At 37.4% G+C, this 21575-nt stretch overlaps 2 protein-coding genes across 11 annotated transcripts in view; both read right to left on the bottom strand.

The window, feature by feature from the left end:
• Positions 1–3082, bottom strand: part of AXDND1 (axonemal dynein light chain domain containing 1) — a 103673-nt gene extending 100591 nt beyond the window's left edge. For 4 of the 6 annotated variants that reach the window (XM_077901864.1, XM_077901861.1, XM_077901867.1 and 1 more), the window contains exon 1: positions 2923–3082. Coding sequence is in view for 1 of the 6 variants with exons in the window: in XM_077901865.1 (XP_077757991.1) it covers positions 2923–2950 (28 nt within the window). In the remaining 5 variants the exon portion in view is untranslated. Of the gene's footprint in view, position 1; positions 25–2922 lie in introns of those variants that run through there. The other 2 variants (XM_077901865.1, XM_077901862.1) reach the window with 2 other exon arrangements.
• Positions 3083–3578: 496 nt separating this feature from the next.
• The window catches only part of SOAT1 (sterol O-acyltransferase 1), a 75670-nt gene continuing 57673 nt past the window's right edge, over positions 3579–21575 (bottom strand). For all 5 annotated transcript variants that reach the window (XM_077901869.1, XM_077901871.1, XM_077901870.1 and 2 more), the window contains 11 exons: positions 20215–20322; positions 18421–18703; positions 17656–17734; positions 17063–17144; positions 16729–16774; positions 15902–16031; positions 14110–14207; positions 12444–12542; positions 10551–10686; positions 9841–9986; positions 3579–8542 (listed from right to left, as the gene is read on the bottom strand). In XM_077901869.1, the coding sequence (XP_077757995.1) occupies positions 8486–8542; positions 9841–9986; positions 10551–10686; positions 12444–12542; positions 14110–14207; positions 15902–16031; positions 16729–16774; positions 17063–17144; positions 17656–17734; positions 18421–18703; positions 20215–20322 (1264 nt within the window). In that variant the 3' untranslated portion in view covers positions 3579–8485. The remainder of the gene's footprint in view (positions 8543–9840; positions 9987–10550; positions 10687–12443; positions 12543–14109; positions 14208–15901; positions 16032–16728; positions 16775–17062; positions 17145–17655; positions 17735–18420; positions 18704–20214; positions 20323–21575) is intronic.

Raw genomic sequence — 21575 nt, 5'->3', positions numbered from 1 at the left:
CCTTGACCTTGCGATCGTCTTCCTCCGGACGGACGCGCGACCCCGACCCCACCCGGCTGCACGCTCAAGGCATTCTTAGGTCGGCGTGGCTTTTTTTTTTTTTTTTTTTTGGCTGGAGGCAGGGAAGGAGATTGCGATTTGGGCGGAGCCGAGCCAAGCAAAAATGTTGGGGCTTCCTAAGAACCTGTTCTTTTTTTTTTTTTTTTAATAAATTTTTTATTGGTGTTCAATTTGCCAACATACAGAATAATACCCAGTGCTCATCCCGTCAAGAACCCGTTCTCAGGAAAGAAGGGGATAAACGCATTCGCTTGGAGAAGAATTCCCTTCCCTTATCGCCACCGGTGGTTGTTTCCTATGAAGATGGAGCCTTGGGGCGGCTCCGTGGCTCAGTGGTTGGGGGCCTGGTTTCTGCTCGGGTCATGACCTCGGGGTCCTGGGGTGGAGCTCCCAGAAGGCTCCCTACTCAGCGGGGAGCCTGCTTCTCCCTTGGCCTCTGCTTAGTGTCGCTAATGAAAGGATCCGTAAATGTAAAGGAGACACAAATCTAGGCACTGCTCTGCTCGCTCTCAAAATTTCAATAACTACACTTCCTTAGAATTCTAGCAATATTATAAATTCCCTAATACCGCTACCTTAAAAAAAAATGGGGTCTTTAATGCTAAATAGTACTGGTGGAATTCCAGTGTCTAAATGACTCTAGTCTGGCAAATATATTTTAGAAGGGAAAATAACTCGATCTACCGTCCTGTTCCTTAGTACCTAACCACACTGTCTGACCCAAACACCTTTGCTGAGTGGTGTTTGAAAATCAACTGGACAGTTCTGCTCCTGAGCTGATGGATTTGGTTTCTGGTTTTCAGGATAATTGCAATTAAAAATATGAGCAGAGTGTTGAAAATAAAAACAACAGTCTCAACACAGTGCCTGAGTGGCTCAGTCAGGTATGCATCCAGCTCTTGGTTTCAGCTCAGGTCATGGTTTTATGGATGGTTGGATGGAGCCCCTAGTGAGTGAGCTCTGCAGTCGGGGGGAGTCTGCTTTAAGATTCTCTCCTTCTGTCCCTCCCCACACTCTCCCTCTAAAATAGATCTTTAAAACACAATCATACACACATTAGCTCAGTGGCTCCTTTTAATTCTCCCTAGTGAAACATCTTGGCTGTCTGAGCATTTTAGCCTTTAGCCCTATCCCATCTATTTTTCTCTCAATTTTCCAAGAATCACAATAGACACAGAGCACTCATAAATAGCACACATGTATTTCCCTCTAAGGACTGGCAAATAAACAAGTAAAGGGCAAAAGCAATGCACAAGCAGGTGGAAGGTCATTTTCTCCAGTTTGCTTTCCTCCTTCCTCACTTCCATTCTAGTTTGGAACCAAAACCAGAAGACTGAACTTCAGAAATCCTAACATTCCAACGTTCAGCTTACACAGTTTATTAAGCTTTTGAGTACTGGAAGAACAAGGTAACTCCTTCATATTCTTAACCTAGTTTTTAAAAAGTAGGGCATTGATAGAACAGATGAGGACAAGTGAACAGATTCAAGAGACACATAAAGTAAAAATCTGTAGAATGTGTGGTATGAAGAAAAAGGCGTCAAAAGTTACTTCTCATTTTCTATCCTGTGTATGGTGTGATTATATATACTGTTTCCCAAGCAAAGGTCTGCATTTAAGTTGTAGAAGTATGTGAAGCAGTAAGCACAAAAACAGAGGAGCACTTAAAAATATTACAGTAAGGCCATAGCTATTGAAGAATATAATTGCTACTCGGGGGAAACTCCTCTCATAATTTTGAAAGATCACAAGGGATCCCTAAGGTGGAAAGAAGTTAAGCATTATTGAGGTCTTCAATGGAAAATATCATAGCAAAATCCAAAATGAGCAAGTAATAACTTTCCTAAATAAAAACCTCATAATAGTAAAAATCCCAGCTGTAGTTATAAACAAGGCTAACTGAGCTTGTTGGCATGGACTAACTCCTGTGGCAGCTTAACACCACCCACTCAGCAGTGGGGTCCTCTGGCTTCGACTGGACAGTATCTAAGAAGAGTTTCAGTGTGATCACCAAACATGCCCTGAGCTAGGAAAAAAAACACATGGAGTATGTTTGCACCAATCCTCTTTTACCAATTCAAGGCTTTTGACAGAGAAAGAAAGAACAAGCTGGGGAGGGTCAGTAGGGGAGAGCCCTATGCAGGGCTCAATCTCATGGCCCTGAGATCATGACCTGAGCTGAAATCAAGAGTCTGGACGCCTAACTGACTGAGCTACCCAGCCGGCCCCTACCACATCAGTTTTTACGTGTGTGGGCACTTCCATATAACATGCATAGCTTCCTAAAGGAGTCTGAGTGGGAAGCAGGCCTGCGTTTGCACTTAATGTAGTTAAAGAATGAAGGTATCAATAAATGTGGTGAAGGAGACAAAGAAATCTAGGCACCGCCCAAGGAAGTGCCTCTCAGGGAAGAGTAACTTCTTGTGTTGCTTCCACAGAAGGACATTCCTAAAACTGAAATGATGCCTCAGCCTATCTTAGTTCTGTCATTAAGTACCCTTCTTCTGATTCCACATGGGTATGCCTACAGGAAGAAATAGAATTTTGGTTTCGTTCACACAGCACACCTGGAATGTGGCGTTGATGCAATCTAGAATAAATTCATCTTTCTCATCATAAAATGGGCTTCTACAAAGCAAATTCAGTCAGCAAGCATGCCAACCTGAGTATGCCATTCTCTGTGTGACTTCTCAATCTATTTATAAACTGGTATTCCAGTTTTTTTCATCATATTCATGAACTTTGTTCACTGGAGTCCAAATGCAAGCTGAGCCTAAAAGGTCAGGACCCTCAACTTGAGTAAATCATCAAGGAAAACTGCCACACTGTGGCTTTGCCCGAGTATGCCCAAAGAATACTCACTTGATCCAAGAAACAGGGAGGGGCACATCTTATTTCTGAAGCAATCTCCCCCTTTCCACTCCTCTGGCCCTGCAGAAGAGGTGGCTAGAGCTAGAGCATGGAAGAAGAGAGGACTTCCTGGCTATTAGAACGAGGATGCATCTATGCAAAGAATGTTGTGATGTCAAATCCTACTCATAATGGGTTCCTATTACGAGGAGATTCTTTGGAGGAAGGAAATCAGTTTCTTGCGTCAACAAAATCAGTTTCCCCAAGTCTTATCTGAAAAGGCACATTTCTTGACCAACAGATTTTCTACCATCCATTAGAAAACTAAGTCCGTGTCTACCCATTAGGGGAGGAGGTGGGTACATTTTTCAGAAATAGCCATTCACAAGTTTTAACAGGCAAACTGCAGGAGTCAGGCAACAAATAATGACCACAATAATGAGAGGAGGCTCAAAGTATCAGTGTCACAACTGGCCTCTATCATTTATTAATTTGTAACATGGCTCCCTCTCCGTCATTCCGGATAAGAAAGTTTTTGTTACTTACCTTCTCTTTGGCTGTATTCAGCACATAAAGCTGCCTGACACTAAGATGAAAAACATCTGTAATTATGAAATACTTAGACATTGAGTAAAATTAAAATGCTTTTAAAAACAAGAGAGACTAGGTTCTTTCCAAATATATTTATTTACCACATTCTTCACATATGCAATATTTTGCCATTTTCTATGTAGATTTTTAAGTTAATCTTAAGACAATGCATACTGAACAAAGTGAGAGTACCAGTGATTATACAAACAGGGCAGGGTGTTCAGGGGAGACTCCTGAGTAGAATTCAGGAAAAGAGCAGACACAAGTGACTTAGAAAAAAACATCTTTAATTATAGAAAAACTTTTAAAACAACCTCAGATCTCCATGAACTTTCAGCTGCGCTCAGAACACGATGGATTTAAAGTGCAAGCTAGATAAGTGTAAACATGGGAAGGAGGCTGTCACACTGGCCCAAATGGTAGAGCTGGAGCTGGAGCTCTCATCTCACCCAAGAATTGGCACATGCGCACATGGGAATTCAAATTATATCCCTAACTGCTTGCATGCACAAACTGCCTCATGTCTCAGTTATTTAAAACAATAAGAACACCTACCATGTCACTAAAACAAACGAACACCAAAAACACAGTGGAGTATCTGCTAGCTTAAAGGTTAGCACTCCCTTGGGAAGGGCATATGGGAAGCAGAAATAGTGAATATAATGTTGAAATAAGGAAGAAAGGAAAAAGGAATACAGAAGAGGCAGTTCTAGTCTTTAAACTGTATCACTTCTGAGATTAACCCTTTCTTTTTCTCAAATCCAAATTAGCTATTAAAAAGTCTTTATGCTTTACAGAAAAAAAAAACTTTATTAAGGGCTTTGAAGATTATATAGATTGAACACAATAATGATAAAACTGTAAAATTGTACAAACAGGACATTAAATTTAGGATGAGAAAGAGCATGGGCAGACCAAGCAGGAAGGACTCCATTCTCCTGTTTCAACCAGAGTTGAAGTTGTGTTTTACCTCCTTTATAAACTGGGTTCCAAAATTCTATTACCTGATAGAAATTTTAGTGATGTTCGAATACTCAAATGCTTATCAGCTTTACTAATAATACTCACTTTATTCCTCAAAACCGTTATGTCCCAGTTTCAATTTTTGAGCCATAAACATAAAGCCTAGAGATAAGATACATAAAACAATATCCAAGACAGATCTTTCTGATAGTATATATGCACGTATATGTAAACTGTATTATATAAACTATATATATGTCACATAAATTTTGCACAAGATTAGTAAGCGAGTCCATTACACGTTATTAACAAAAGAATGAACTATCTTCCATTAAGAATTTTGCCTTCCAAGATTATAAGCATTCTTTACACTGGCAAAAAGTAAGACTTCGTTAGTTTCCTTCCTCTCCATAAATTCTAAAATTTAACTACAAGGTACACAGTAGTTCTAACAGTAAAATATCTAGGTGAAAGCAGAGATGCTTTTCTTTTTAGCAGCTTACCTTTATGCTAAACAGATAAAGAAGAAACTAATTTTGGAGGTGGAAACATGAGTGCCTTTAAAACTCTTGTTAAATTCTTGTCAGTTCCATTATGGGAGTGCTTATTGTATCCGTCAAAGTAGGACGGGGATTCACATCATACAGAGTCTATTTAAAAGCACATATTCTCAGGAATGTGCAGCATTTGAAAACATTCGCATTTTTAAAAGATTCCAACGAGATGATGAGGATTCAGGTTTAGAATTTATGGAAGGTAAGAAGATAATGAGGCCCGTTTTCCGCCAGGGCTAGTGTTTTGCAACAACCCTATGAGGTAGCTCTTGCCCCATTTTACAGATGAGGAAAACTGTGGCTCTGATAAATGAAGCAACCGTGCCCACTGTCACACTGCCAATAGGATGGGGCTATCTTTGTCAAAGATCACATTCCTTTTTGCTGCACCAGTGGTTTTCTAACTGGATATTTGGGGGTAGGAGACAATGGGTGTCCCAAACAGCAGGACTCCAGCCCTGCATCCCAGTCTCAACCAGTGGCAGCTATATTTTATCTGTTTTGCATGCTAGGATTAAGTGTAACAATTTTAATGGTTTCATAACTGAAACTTCGTACATCAGGCCACTGGTTACTACAGTTATGTTCCTTTACCTTCATTATTTTTCCCCATACAAAACAATGAACTGGACTTAAAATTACTCATGATCACACAAAACAAACATATCTTTTTGCATAAAAGATCTCAATTCATAAAGTGTATACCTTTTGGGGCTGCATAACCCACATGACCAACCTTATACATAATGTTCTTTTAGGTTTTCAGGATTCCATTCTTCAGGCAAGTATAATTTTAAAATTCATTGGAAACTGCCTACACTAAATGAATGACTTGTACAACATAATCTGCATTTGCAATTAGAGAATATTTACACAATGTACCTTCTTTACCTGCCAACGTCCCTCACTCTTACCCTACAAACTGAAAGGAAAAAACATTTTCCGCACTCCTCATGCTTCCAAAAGCAAAAAGTAGTTACTGAAAGATTAAAAGGAGCCTCAATTTTCTAATTATTAATTCTAACATAAAGCAAGCAACTTCCCTTAGGCAACTGCAGGAGATTAAGCCACCAAAAACAAACAGACCACTCCCTTTTCCTTCACTATCCAGGACTGAGAATGAAAGCATCTAACAGATTTATAACAAAATTTGAGATTTAACCGTTGTCCTAGAGAAAATACCCACAATAAAGGTACTATCACTAATAGTTCTTGTAGGAAAGAAGTTTTAAACTCTTTCCTTTTCAAAAGGAACAAAGTATCCTCCTGTAACTAATTTTCACCCCTATTAGCAAAAGAGGAAAAATCAATAAATCTTCCTGAAACACATGAGAAGTTTTAATTTATTTAGGAGTGCAAGTAGTGGTTCAAATAAACAGACATTTGCCAAGAGCAGCTAACAGTTAAGACCATGGCTATCAAACTAGTTTCTCAAAAGTAGCTACTACTCCAAGCGTTTTGTGAAAATTTCTTAGGGCAGTCTTACCTGTTCTAAAGAGTCTTTAGTTTTAAACATGTTTTTTGTTGTCACCTCAAGGTCTTGGACAGAAAAATAAAATCACTAATAAAGGGAAGATGAGAGCTGGAAACAAAAAGCGTTCAATCCAATAAATATAATATTCAGAATCAGTACAGAGCAACAAAGTGAATAAGCAATGAGAATGTTACATTTACAGCTGAATTTCAACAGAAATACAGATCTAAGCGTTCCATTCTCTGCCTTCATTTGATGACTTACTCATACACAAGGCTTTAGACCAATCTGATTTTCTTAACTCCCTCATTATATTTAAAATGTAGTTATAAATTCAAGTGACTCATTTTAATCTTTCATAAAAATCCCAGAGATTAAAAGGTTTATTAAAGCAGTCTTGTTTGGAGGTGATGGCCCCATCACAATTATGTCACCACCATACAATTACTGCTTGGGAACATGTGCACTACTTTTTTAAAAATGTCCTGATAACACACACATTTGTCTGTTAAAATTAGATTAGATATCTGAAAACTGCATAAACTCATCTGGATCAGAGGTACTGGAATAAAACAGGTAAAGAGGCTGGGTACTTGTCCAAATTAAGTTGTTCATACTAAAAACTCCATTCACCTTCTTGTGACACTCAAACTGACTTTAAAAGAATCCCAAAGAGATGTCCCAAAACTTTTTGGATAGTCAGTAAGGCTATCAGAATACCAACACAGCTTCTCAAGTTGGCTACTCCAAATAAAAATCATCTTTTGGTAATTCTTTAAGTCTCATTTCTTTGAGTGGAAGATTCAGCCACTTTCATATCCCATTCCAAATACTCGGTCTTTACAAACAATTAATCATTCCTCAAACATATAAACAAAATAATTCCTGCACACCACACTGTATTAGAAATGGGCATCTTATAACATGGAAACATCACATAATAGAGTACATTTTCTTGAAAATGATTAATTCGTTTCATCTAAAGTATACTACCATTGAAAGTGTAATAATAGAGCAGTGCAGAAGCCAGCTTCTGTATCTTTAAAAATCACTTTAATATTAATGGAGGTGACTAATACTTATATGTTACAGACTTACTAGTCTGCAAAATATTGCAAGTCAGTATTTAACAAAGAAAGGGTACTGCATAACTTCCCAAAAGTTATTAAAGTTTAAATTTAAAAATGTTGCCTTCCACAGAGGTTCCAAGATAAAATAATTTAAACACATGATTGACTCAGCAAATCTTTTTTAAAAATTACTTTGGAAGTTATAAAAGAAACTGTCTTTTTTTTGTCTGGTGCCACTTCTTTCTTTTTCCCTTCCTACTTCTGTTCCCTCAATATGTAATATTTTGGATGTAAACTCAAGGTGAAAGGTGTAATTCTGCTTCACAGAAACCATGACCTATACTTCATAAAGAAAAGGTAAAAACTGAGTAGAACTGAACTTTTCTCAAAAGAAAAATACAATTAGAATGTATAACGAGATTATCTTTGGAAACTAGAGGTTTTTGCTCTACTAGAAATAGCAAAACGTTCCACCTTATTTCTTTCCCTAAGTACACAGCTAATTAGCATACATTCCAACAGTGTGCCTGAAAAAAATTTCTAAAGCCCAAAATATTTGAATGATTTCTTCCTAAGTGTTTTGGCTAATTCAGTGGCTAAGGAAACATGATGTTTAGTCTCAATGTTTAGATGGAGTCAAAAAACAGAAACCGAGCAAAACTGTCATTATGTCAGCTACAAGTCTCCCTTCTCCCAAAAAGGCAAAAATGAAAAAAAAAAAAAAAAAAAGTACTGCTTTAAGTGCACAAGATCCAGTAAACTCCCAACATCTCAGCTGACCTAGGAGTGGAGCGAGCCATCCATAAGTGTGGAGTGATCCAAATACCACAGATAACTTCAGGAACAGCTGGAAATGGATGCTGGCCCCAGATCACGAAGAGTAGCCATCTTCAATGTCAAGGAATGAATCAGAGTCCAAGCTTCTAAAACACATAACGACAAGTCCAGGAACGTGGCCGGATATAATCCAGAAATGTGGGCTTCGATGGGAAAAAAAAGAAAGGAAGAGTAGTTTATTTGCACGCACCAAGTGCACAAGGCGTCGGAGTGGGAAGAGGGAGTGAATGTTAAACACTGCACACCTACAATTCCTCCCAGCATTTCTGTAACTTAGGCTATAAGCAGGCTCACTAATTTAAAAGATGTTCATTATGTTTATCTACAGCATGGGTTATATTGATTTAGAAGTTTTACACAAAGCTTTTCAAGTCCAGTACACTCTCTCTATCAATTACATGGACTTCTGACCAAATTCCAAGCAGGCACTACCTCTTTTCTGTATCTTGCAGAAACCTATTAGTGGCCTAAAACCTAATTTTTGATAGGTAAGGATGATAAGATATATATACAAATTACTGTAATAAAAAGTTTAAAATTAATAAATTACATGAGAACAGATGAAGCATTATGAAAGTTCAGAAATAGGAAAAGACTGAAGCAAGAATTTGAAAAAGCTGGAAGATGTTGCATCCAAAGTGGTTTCTGAGAAAATAAAATCTGGCAGGTGGAATCAGAGTGCAGAGGGCAGCATCACCAGACAGACCAAACCCACTGGTTCAGATGCACAAAGGGCATTAAGTAAGAAATAAGGAGGGGGGCATGAGGGCAGCATAAGAAAAACAGGACAGATAGGAGGAAAAGCTTTGGGAGAGAAACTGATTAATTTGATTACAGGCATCTTCAGTTACAGGTACCTACGAGAAATACTCAGGCAGATGTATCAAGAAGGCACCCCCTAACTATTTGCGAGTTATCCATATGCAGCTATAAAAGTGAAAGATTTAAAAATGAGACTCTTACATAATTACAAACAACAACAACAAAGAATCAAGGGGAATGGAATCCTAGGCATATGAGTATAGCAGGACATTTTCGCAGAGTTTATTGCTCTGGGAAGGAAGAGGTGAGAGATGTATATATGTAGGTGGTGGGCAGGGGGGATATGCAGTGCTACTGAGAAGACCCTGCAGAACACCTACATTTTCAGGACACAGAAAGGAAGTTAGAAGATGCTAAAGAAAAAGCAGTGAAGTAGGGTAGGTGGGCAGGGGGAGGGGGTGAGAGAGAAAACCAAGAACTAGAAGCTAGAAGCTAGAAGCATTCAATGTACATAAAACTCTCAAAGACTCTCAAAGAAAATGAGCTAATCCTTTTACTCCTCATTTTCCATCCCCTTAATATTAATTAATTAATTCAGCATCATCTGCACTACTCTTCTCTTTAATGTTGCCTACCAACCCTCATAATTGGGGACACTCTAGTCTGCCTGAGGACTCACATTTTTTAGAGGACAGTGTTGCCGTGCATACCACTCTTGGGAATAAAAGCACAGGATGACTCCATGGCCAGCGAAAAGAGAAGTCCACATCATAACATTCCAAATAGGCCTTTTCCGACTATCATTGACAATGAAGTTGAAAGCCACTGAAATTATAATGATAAAAAATATATACTTATCAAAACATCCACCAGGAAACAGGGGGCCTCCAATTATGTGCTGTAATCATGTAAGTATCACAATTAGCATCAACTGTGGACACACAGTTGGCTGTTGGTTCTGCAAGTAAAACTGAAGCTTCAGTGTTAGAATTTATTAATCAGTAATTAGCTGGAAATTATAGACTATTCAGAACAGGTGAAAATACATTTCATGGAATCATTCATATTTTAACTTGTCCTTCCCTCCACCACCCAAAGAAGGGTCCACATTATTCAGGGGTGAACCCTGATAGAGTTTATGCAGACGTTGTTTATAGTCTCCATGGCCTCCCAAATCACTGTTAACATTAGTCTTCAAGAGGCTACTCTACTTCAAAGGGTGAGCATCCTGCGACAGTGTATTTCATTACTCAAAATCAATGCTAACCGTCTGATGAACACTGCCTTGAAATGGTATTGCTACGATCTAGTTTTCTACCCTTAGACTTTATTTCCTAAATTTCTCTTTTAGCTTGATACTCACAACTCCCAGCGTGCCAAGATACTTACTTCCAAAGAACATGAACAGCACGAAAAGCACTGGATAGAAAAAGTTCAAGCAAACAGCTAGGGCATACTCATGCACTACAGCAGACACAGCAAAGACAGCTAACATGGCAGCCGATTTGAATCTCTTAGTGAAAAACTAGGGTAAAAGGAGAATATGAAAAAGTAATTTTTAAAAAAGTAATTAAGCTCAAAATATATACAGCTGACCCTTGAACAACATGGGTTTGAACTGCTGGGTCCTCTTATTCAATTAATACAACATAGTACAGATGTTATTTCCTTATGATATCCTTTTTATTCCTTATGATATTCTTAATAACATTTTCTTTTCTCTAGCTTACTTTATTGTAATAATACAGCATATAATACCTATAACGTACAAAATGCATGTTAACCAACTATTTATGTTATCAGTAAGGTTTCCAGTCAATAACAAATGATTAGTAGTTAAGCTTCAAGGGAGTCAAAAAATTATATGCAGATTTTTGTGTGGGAGGATCAGCACCCCTATCCACCTTGTTCAAGAGTCAAATGTATTACAAGACTTATAATTATCACATGCTAAAGGCATCTATTTAATTATGTCTATATTTGACTTTTTCAATCTATTCCTTGGATTAATCCAAATGTAGTGAATAATTACAATAAATATCTATGCTTTAAAATCCTTATTTTAAAAAAATCCTTATTTTACTAAAATGAGGCACTGTCAAAACCATAAATGTTGAAAGAACTAGGCCTATTTAGGGCAGCCTGGGTAGCTCAGCAGTTTAGCGCCGCCTTCAGCCCAGGGCATGATCCTGGAGACCCGGGATCGAGTCCCACATCAGGCTCCCAGCATGGAGCCTGCTTCTCCCTCTGCCTGTGTCTCTACCTCTCTGTCTCTCTGTTTTTCATGAATAAATAAAATCTTAAAAAAAAAAGAAGTGGGCATATTTTAAAAAACATATTTGCAACCTGTATTTGTAAGTCACTACAGTGGACAAAACATAATTTTTATATATAAATGGACATTCAACCCTTAGAGTAACATTGTATGGTAGATAAGGTAGGCGTCCTCTCCATTTTCACTATGATTTAGAAAGAAATGCCATGCTTTGTCCATAAGTGACACTACACTTATGAATGAAAGAACACTTGACTATAGTGCTATTTGTACTATGACCTGCTGTCACTTAGCCAAATAGTGACTTACTTACTAAAATCTGCAATCCAGAGATACCAGGGATAATCGATAATGACATTCAAGATTACATTTCATCAGTCTAAATACATTCTAAAGAATATCCCAAAGACACATATCATCAATTGGAGAGAAATAAATCCAACATAAGTGTTTCCCTACATTAGCAAGAAAACAAAAAATAAAAAAATAAAAGTTAGAGGGAGCTTAATTGTTGGCAATGAGATTCATAAGAAATGACCCATTATTGGTGGATCATTTCAACTTCTCTAAATGCCTCAATGCATTTACTTCAAAATCATGTAAAACAAAACCCAGAGGGATCCCTGGGTGGCGCAGCGGTTTGGCGCCTGCCTTTGGCCCAGGGCGTGATCCTCGAGACCCGGGATTGAATCCCACGTGGGGCTCCCGGTGCATGGAGCCTGCTTCTCCCTCTGCCTGTGTCTCTGCCTCTCACTCTCTCTCTGTGTGACTATCATAAATAAATAAAAATTTATAAAAAAAAAAAAAAAAAAAAAAAAACAGAGCAAACCCATGGTATTAGATCTAGTTAATTGTACATACTGGTCTCTAAGCAGTATTGTTCAAAGCATAAGGTTTCTTGAATATAAATGGCCCACAGAGAAGTAAAGACCACTTCTAGATGATAATAATACTTTCTGGAAAAGAATCTACCATTTCTTGAACATCAACTAAATCTTGCTGCTTACCCAGAGAAAGTCCTTGTAAGCATAGTAATACAGCCAGTCATGAACCACCACGTTCCAGGTCCTGTAATAATTAGAGTATGACGTAGAGTTCCACCAATCCTGAAGAAAAAAAAACAAAGGTTTAAAACTACACAGATACATATACATACACATATACACAGAGAACCAAAGCAAAATCCCCTGCATATTCCTAAAGAACAAATACATACAACATAATATCCAGAGTGTGTTATTATGATAATTTGTTAGTCCATACACTAATGTCAGAAAAATCTTGAAAGGCATTTTGTTCACTAGTGCTCAGCTCAATATATGACATTAATTTTAATTCCTTTTTTTTTTAAGATTTTATTTATTTCTTCATGAGAGACACAGAGAGAGAGGCAGAGACACAGGCAGAAGGAGAAGCAGACTCTCTTCAGGGAGCCCGAGGCGGGACTCGATCCCCAGATCCCAGGATCACGCCCTGAGTCAAAGGCAGACATTCAACCACTGAGCCACCCAGACGTCCCTAATTTTAGTTCTATAGATGAAGTCCCTAACTTCATTTTGTCTCATTATCAAAAGAGTTATGACAGAAGATACAGAACATATAGAGTCATTAAATATAAGGTTCATCTAAATAGCAATCAGTAAATCCCCTTACCTGGCTAAAACACAGGGAGGGAATTCTATGGTCCTATAGACTTAGTATGATAGCCCCAGGAGCTATCCTGCTGGTACCATAATGACAAAATTTACATTGTACAAGGAGACAATGGTTACCTGTAATATCTTTCTCCCTACTTTAAGATCAGATCAATGGAATCAAGAGAGTGCAACCCACAACCCCGTTTCTTTGAGAAAGAAGTGGAAGGCTTTGGCTGTTGCCAGAACTACACAAACAAAACTCTAGCGGGCTTTAGGCAGGATCATAGAACACCGTCAACACCTTGGCTCTTGTCTAGAACTTAATTTCAACTTTGTCAAATGTGAGAATACTATTTTAAATGTAACTAATGCCTTTCAAAAATAAAGGAGGGAAAAGTTATTTCCTTTAGGAACTATTCAATAGTCTTTTTCAAAAAAGATTTTATTTATCATTTGAGAGAGAAAGAGACCACAAGCAGGCAGAGCAACAGCAGAGGGAGAAGGCAAAGCAGGCTGCCCACTATGCAGAGAGCCCAACACGGGGGCTCAATCCCAGGACCCCAGAATCATGACCTGAACCAAAGGCAGACGTTTTACCCAACTGAACCACTCAGGTGCCTCTATGTAACAGTCTTAAATGATTTACTAAGATCACTCCTACAGCACCAGACCGCCAATTTCAAATGAACGATCAGCAAAGTTTCATGAAGTTTCATGATGCTCTCTGGACACATGCTCTCCCCACCAACACAGTATCTAGTAGAAACCACATGCTTTATTAAGGGAGCTGATATTAGAGGTAGAAAATAAGGCTGTGAAGCTGTGGCTAAGAATATCGACACCAAAATCTGACTTAAAAAAAAAAAAAAAAAAAAAGAATCTCAGACTTAATGTTGGTAAAACTTACGGAAAAAGAATCTCACAATGTTTATATTAAAAAGCTAGTAGCCAACACCACTCAAATAGTTAACAATGAGGACATAAGTGCATAAGTAAAATGTGAAAAGAAAGAGGGATCCAAGGATACATTCATTACCTTATAAAACATCCTGTCACCAAACCGTAACATCTCAGCAAAGGCATTGAGCCAGCAGTGCAAAAAGGCAAAAAACATTAGGAACAGCATCAGCACACCTAAAAATAAGATTAACAAAACTAGGAGTTTTTCCAAATAGCTCACATACCAAGCAATTAATTTTATGTCATCATTTGCTTAGCTGGATTTATTCTGTGAAATAGAAGTTACTGTTCCAGCTTATTTGTTCAAGAGATGACACCATGTTCTTTTGAAAGTTATTTTAGTTTTGGAAAGCACTAACAACCAAGTGGGTTTTATAGGTAACAAATGACCCAGCCCGTTTTTAATAGAATTGCCTAGATGTATCGCGTAACTTGGTTCCCAGGTCCCTTTAAAATCTAGCCCTCATGCATTCTTTTAAACCAGTTGCTTAAAGCTGTGGGAGGTTTTGCCCCTTACAGAACATCTGACAATTCTGGAGACATTTTTCGTTGTCACAGCTCAAGGGGTAAGGGTTGTACTACTGGTATTTAGTTTTTAGAGGCGAGATTTCGCTAAATATCCTATAATACAGATAAAAGCCCCCAAAACAGTTTTCCAGCCCAAAATGTCCATAGTGACAAGGCTAACTTATCTTTGACTTTATGCCCAGTACTGTAAACATCATCCATGACTGGACTTCTGCCACTCTAAAATATTCTATGCCTTTGCTTCCATCCCACTACCTAGAAGCATGTTTCCACTCACTACTCTGCCAAACACCTATTTTTCAATACCCAAGATTAAATGTCATGTCCAATATAATACAAAGTTCATCAGCACTTTGTCCTCCTTAAGTAGTGTATATTGTACTATATTGTAAAATATCCATTTTTATGCGTATCCCTTTCATTCACCTGCTTATTCAAAAAATATATAAAAATATTTATGGAGCATCTACTATGTATTAGACAATACTGGAAAGACTGACTGGCTGGCTGTAAGACACAATCTTTGATCTCAAGGAATTTGCATCCTATTGAGGAAGATATGCATTTGATACATATTCGATTAGAGGAACAGATAAAATAATTTATTGGAGTAAATCTTGGGGAAGGGCAGGGAGGGTAACCTATGAGTCTGGGAGAGAGGTTATAGGAATAAAGAAGGTAATAGAAACCATGATCAACATTTGACAGGCAAAAAAAAAAGTAAGTAAAGGAAACTAAATATAATTAAACTACAAGCCTCCAGAGAGTAAAGAGCATATATGTCCTATTCACTGCTACGTCCTCAGTTCCTGGCACATAATAGGTACTCATGTATCTCTAGAAAACAGTAAATGGAATGAATGAAGTTAGGAGATGGAGGTATGGCCAAAAAGGAGAATGAGTAGCAAGACAGAGATTTTAAAACGTGGTCAACAGCATCCAGACAATGCTTTGTGGAGGTGAAACAGAATAAGGGCTAACCTATCTATTGGATTTAGAATCAGGAGGTTACGAGTGAATTCAGTAAGGGCCACAACAGTGTCCTGGTCAGATTAGAAGCAAAATTACAATGAACTGAATAGTGAACAGGAAGATCATGCATGAATATGGACTATCTATAGTCACAGAAAACAAAACTTGAAAGTCAGAAGACAAACAGAAAGATGGGGCTGAAACTACAAGTATACTCACTTATGAAGCAGATGGAAAGAAGCTGAGATGAGTAAAGATGTACAGATGACTTCAGAGCAAAAGCAGGAAAATCAAAGGTGTGCATATGCAACAGCTCTCTTTTTCCTTACAACTTCATGAATGGCCAAATGAACCAGTACCCATGTTACCTGGCAAGATGGAGTTAAATACACATAGGACCAGAACGCGAGCGCTGAAGGGCTCCTGTTTGATATTCCGAAACAAGGGGGCGCAGAGCCTTTCAAAGATGTAGTACACATAAAAAAAGCAACCAAAAACCTGAAATGGAACAGAGATATGATTATCATAATGATGGCTTAATATAAGAAAAGATGGTGACTGTTCTTCCTTCAAAAGAAGATAGATATGTGACCCTTAGACTAACATTCACATAGGTATTCTCTTGAACACTAGCACAAGAGTGCCAAACCACAATCCCTCAGAGGTATTACACCAGCCTTGTTTCTAGCATACCTTTCCCCAACCCTTTACCAACTGGCATACCAAAAAAAATCAGACTCTTGGAACCTCCTTTTCCTGCTACATGAAACCCAGGATAAAAGAACTTATTTCATAAATGAGTATTCAATTTAAAAAAAGGGATCTTCTGGAATTTCTGAATCTGATGGAGCAGGGCTGGGGGGGAAGATGGGGAACATGTCAGACCATACCCATACATATATATTCCAAAATAAAAAACTGTAAGAAGAGGCAGAAATTAATGTAGAGGTCTACTACAGTAACCAAATGGAATGACTTTAATTAAATTCTTCTACTGAAGGAAATTACTTTTGATGTTGGCAAGACAAATACCATTTACTGTACTGGTAAATAGTTTAAGATTTCAGAAAAAGGTCTAAAGTCCCCAGCAGACATGGATTTACTAACACTTTCAACAGATTAAATTATTATTGTAAATTTGAATCCTCATGTCCCACTCATCAACAAACCTTAAGTGATTAAAGAAAAAATTCACCTGTAAAAACTGCATAGCAACATAACCCCATCTTACACTGGGAGTCCTAAAAAGGAAGAAACAAAATAAGTTTTCTAAATAAAGTAACTGAACTTTAATAAAGAGCCTCAAAGTACTTTCCCACCCAGAATACCACTTTTGGCAATATGGAATGCCTGTATAATTCTGTCAACAATTCCCAATCAAATTGGATTGCTAGCATCACCATTTGGGGCTTCCCAGGGCCAGCAAGAAAGTTAAAACTCATTTTACATTCTTTGTAACCCTACATAAACTGGAGCCTGACTACCTATCCCACCTCACTAGCCACATTTCCACCCCACAGTACAATTACCTGGGATAGTTGTCACGGTAGATGAGGGTCGGAGCAAACAGGAAGTACAAGTACTGATTGACTGTGGGTACTGGAATAGTCTCTGGAAAAGGAAAACTCTGGTTATATCAGATACTCTTCTGATATTTCTCCTGGCAAAACTAAAAGGCAGAAATAAGAAAGCACACAATAGTGAAGAATAAAATGACCTCTCTTACTTAGCTCATGTCATTTCTCCCTGATCTCCCAAAGTGACTTCTTCTTATATTTATTCAATATTACCAGTCTCTCTAAACGAAGTTAATCCTGTGACTTAGAAATACCTCCCAGGGTCTGAAGTAGCAACTCAAAGAGTAAGCACAAATGGGTATAATGAGTAACATTCTATAAAAATAAGACAAAGTTGAAGACTCTGGTGATCAGTATTTGTAAATGGTAGGTACAAAAGCAAAAGAGGAACAATCAGGAAACACTGAGATAGTTTTCCAAATCAATATGGATCCTATATATTTAAAATCAAACACAATGTCTATGGAATGTAAAATGCCATCCCCCTAAATACCAAAGGTTGAAATACTCTATTGAATAATCCTTGACCTAACAAAATTACATACTTGATTTCTCCTTAGCTGAATTTAGTACCCGAGGCACATTCTCTCTGACAAATGAATGGGCCTTCATTATGAAACGAATCTACAAAAGGAGGGGGGAAAAAAAGATGAATTTTCTACCATTGTCTTGTCTCCTATAAGCAACCCCAGAATAGCACTAGATTAAATCATACAGAGAACTTCCTAATTTTGCATATACCAACTCAAGTTCATGTTTATGGAATAAGGCAAATGAAAAACTGTAAAGAAGGACATGTTATTATTCAAATTATTTTGCATCTAACAGCATTATGTATTATAGGCATATTACAGTAAAAAATTAAAAACCTGTTCAAAGAAAATCTCCTGAAACATTCCTTCCCATTAGTCACACAGAGCATTAACAGCCAGTGTAAGTCAGAAAATTCTGAAGGGTGTATAAACAAATCTTTACTCAGATGCGAAGAGTTTATATGACAAACCAATCAATCTGATATCTCAAAGGTAGAATTTTTAATTACAAAATTATTTTATAATTTAAATGACTTCTACAAAGCATTCAAGAACAAGATCTGAATTCTTCCTAAACAACTCAATATACTTTCATTACCAAGACTCAGAACACTGAAGCTAGTATGAATTTTAAGACATGAGATGATTGAGTTTAACACTTTAATTTTATAAGTAATAGCACAATCTATCAAGCTAATACAACTAAAACTAATAGAATATCAATATTATTATTTTAACTAAACATAGCATGGTACTGGGCAACACTCAAAACCTTACCTGTTCAAGTATAACAATGCACCGGGAAGCTGGTGGTAATGTATATGCTAAGACAACATATGTTGGTCCCAAACCTAGAACTCCAATCTGAAAGACCATGAAAAGGAAGCAATGGAATAGAGAATGGACCACTGGATGAGAACTCTTGCTGTAGCCTCTGGCCCAACGTTGAAAGAGGAAATATGGAACTGCAAGTGTACTCAAGAACATGGCCCACCATGTCCACATAGCAACTGGAAGTTTGCCAAAAGCATAAGACATGAGATTGAACTCAAGCACCAGCCTAGGGAGAAAAAGCACAGAGAAAGAGCACAGAAGTGAATTTTTAATAGGCATTGACTCATAGAACTCAAAACTTTCAGACCTCAAACTCTCAACCTTAGGAAACACAACACGATATTAATCTGTTATGGTCATGAGGGTAATAGTTGTGCAAGAGGCAAGGTGCTTCTAGGCCTCTGCTTCACAATATATCCCAAGAGTAAATCTAAAAGCCCCTAAGATAATAATCTTTGACCATAAGATACCCAAGATAACCTAAAATAAAAGTTTAAAACTTTAAACTTCACAGTGATTAGATTCTAACATTAATTTTAAGCTCTAAGATATTCTAAAGTTAATACATAAAGTATTCAGGGACGCCTGGGTGGCTCAGTGGTTGAGCGTCTGCCTTTGGCTCGGGGCGTGATCCCAGAGTCCCAGGATCGAGTCCCACATCCAGCTCTCTGCATGGAGCCTGCTTCTCCCTCTGTCTGTCTCTGCCTCTCTCTCTGTGTGTCTCTCATGAATACACAAAATCTTAAAAAAAAAAAAAAAAAAAAAAAATACAGGGCAGCCCGGGTGGCTCAGTGGTTTAGTGCCCGCTTTCAGTCCAGGGCCTGATCCTGGGGACCTGGGATCAAGTCCCACATCAGGCTCCTTGCATGGAGCCTGCCTCTCCCTCTGCCTGTGTCTCTGCCTCTCTCTCTCTGTCTCTCATGAATAAATAAAATCGTTTTTAAAAAAATACATAAAGTATTCAAATAGCAATAACTATTATGTCCAAAAGATGATTTTTCAAAAGTAAATAGGCATAATTCAAAAATCTATTAATATACTATCATACCATTATCTCAAAATGTAATTTTCTAATAATGCACGTAATTCAATGTATGATTACCACACTGTCATTTTTAAAGTTACAATTTCATTTCTATATTAAAAAGAAAAGTGCCCCTGAGTGGCTCAGTCATCTGGGTGTCTGACGCTTTCAGCTCAGGTCATGATCTTGGGGTCCTGGGATTAGCCCCAAGTCAGACTCCCAAGTCAGTGGGAAATCTGTTTGAGATTCTCTCTCTCCCCTGCCCCATCCTTCACTCATGCACACCCAGAGCGCTCTCTCTAAAAAATAAATCTAAAAAAGTTTTTCAAGCATTAAATTTGTAAATTTAATTTAATTTTTAATTTTTGGTTAATAATTGGTTTTAATTTAAACCAATAAATTACTTATTTCTGGTAACAACCTGAAATGCATACCATAGTAGGAAAATTGATAAATCATATATACAAAATTCTTTAGGAAAGTTACCTAGAAACTACTAAAATAGACGATTTTTAAAACGAAAGTAATGAAACTTCTAATACTCCTTTTAGTTGGGCTTTTTGGGAGAGAGAGGAATCTCACTCTCCAATCTGCTGCTTTGAGATTTTCTGAATCAAATTTACCCAAATCACCAAAATTGACCAAAATTAAAATACAGTGAAAACTCCCAACATCATGCATCAACTAGCCAAACATTTTATTTCCTGTCTTACCTTCCTTCATCAATGTAATCTACTACAAGTGTGCTGAGGATAAAGAGAATGAGGAGGGCAATAAACATGTGATATATTGTTCTGATGTGGTCCACCTCAAACAGCTCACTGTAAATGCAGTTCAAACAAATAAAGTTAATTATCTATATTTAATTTTAAAACACCATATATAAGACTTTAAGGCAGTTCAGCAGATGCTAAATCCACTCTCAAATAGTAATTATAAGTAAACATCTCTAACAGTAATCACAGAATGTTAAACTTCTGAAACCCCTCCCCCCACTCACACAAGCAGTCACATGCTCTCTAAGCTTTGAAAAGTTTTGTAATTGAAGTATACTATAATTTTTTCATAAAGTACAATTCTATCATTAAAATCTTAATTATAATTTTCAAAATATTTTTTCCCTTTTATATGAAAAGCCTGTATTTCCCCACAGATACAGATTTTAAAAGTTAAATTTCAGGGTGCCTGAGTGGCTCAGTCTGTTGGGCATCTAGATGTCTTTGGCTCAGGTCATGATCCTGGGGTCCTGGGATGGAGTCTTCCAACAGGCTCCCTGCTCAGTGGAGAGAGCCTGTTTCCTCCCTCTGCCTGTTTCTCCCCCCACTTGTGTTCTCTGTCACTCTCTCTGACAAATAAATAAAATCTTTTTTTTTAATTTAATAAAAGAAAAATAAATAAAAGTTAGATTTCTTCAAATAGTGTGGCAAAACACTAAAACTGTATTCTACATATTGTAACATGTTTAGAGAACTGTGGCCTTCTCATTAAATATAAATCAAGTTGGCTCAGTGAATTTTGATAAATATAAGGTGTATTTTTTTAAAAAGCACATTAAAATATTTGAGATAGTTTTTCACCAGCCCAATTATTTCAGATGACCTATCCTAATGCAGATGAAATTACTGCAGTATTCTAATGAATGACTGAGCAAATAAATGATCTACTCAAAGAACATTACAAAAGAAATATTCATTACCTACCCAAAGCACACCTTTTTCAGTTCACAAATGAGATCGTAATTAATTTACATTGCCTAAATTTTTTCATAGAATTGATACAATCTAAAATAAGTAAATCTGAGAAAACTATCAAGCTTCGAAGCTGGGGAGCCAAAGAAGAGATGGAAAATACATAAAATACCAAGAAGGCAGCAACACCAAAACTCTTGTGAAGGGGTTTACCTAATTAGAAAAATTTTGTTCTAGCTTTTTAGGTAATCAATTCCCTAGTCGCAACTTCAAGGAATTTATCAGAAGGCACATAACCATACTAACCTCTAACTCCTCCTTTGACACCAAAGAACCAGAACATCACAAAGAAGGAGCAAGAGATGGTGAATGTACATGTATCAAAA

This window comes from Canis aureus, chromosome 6, assembly GCF_053574225.1.
Source record: "Canis aureus isolate CA01 chromosome 6, VMU_Caureus_v.1.0, whole genome shotgun sequence".
Classification (NCBI taxonomy): domain Eukaryota; kingdom Metazoa; phylum Chordata; class Mammalia; order Carnivora; family Canidae; genus Canis; species Canis aureus.
This window is presented reverse-complemented; position numbering and strand designations above follow the sequence as displayed.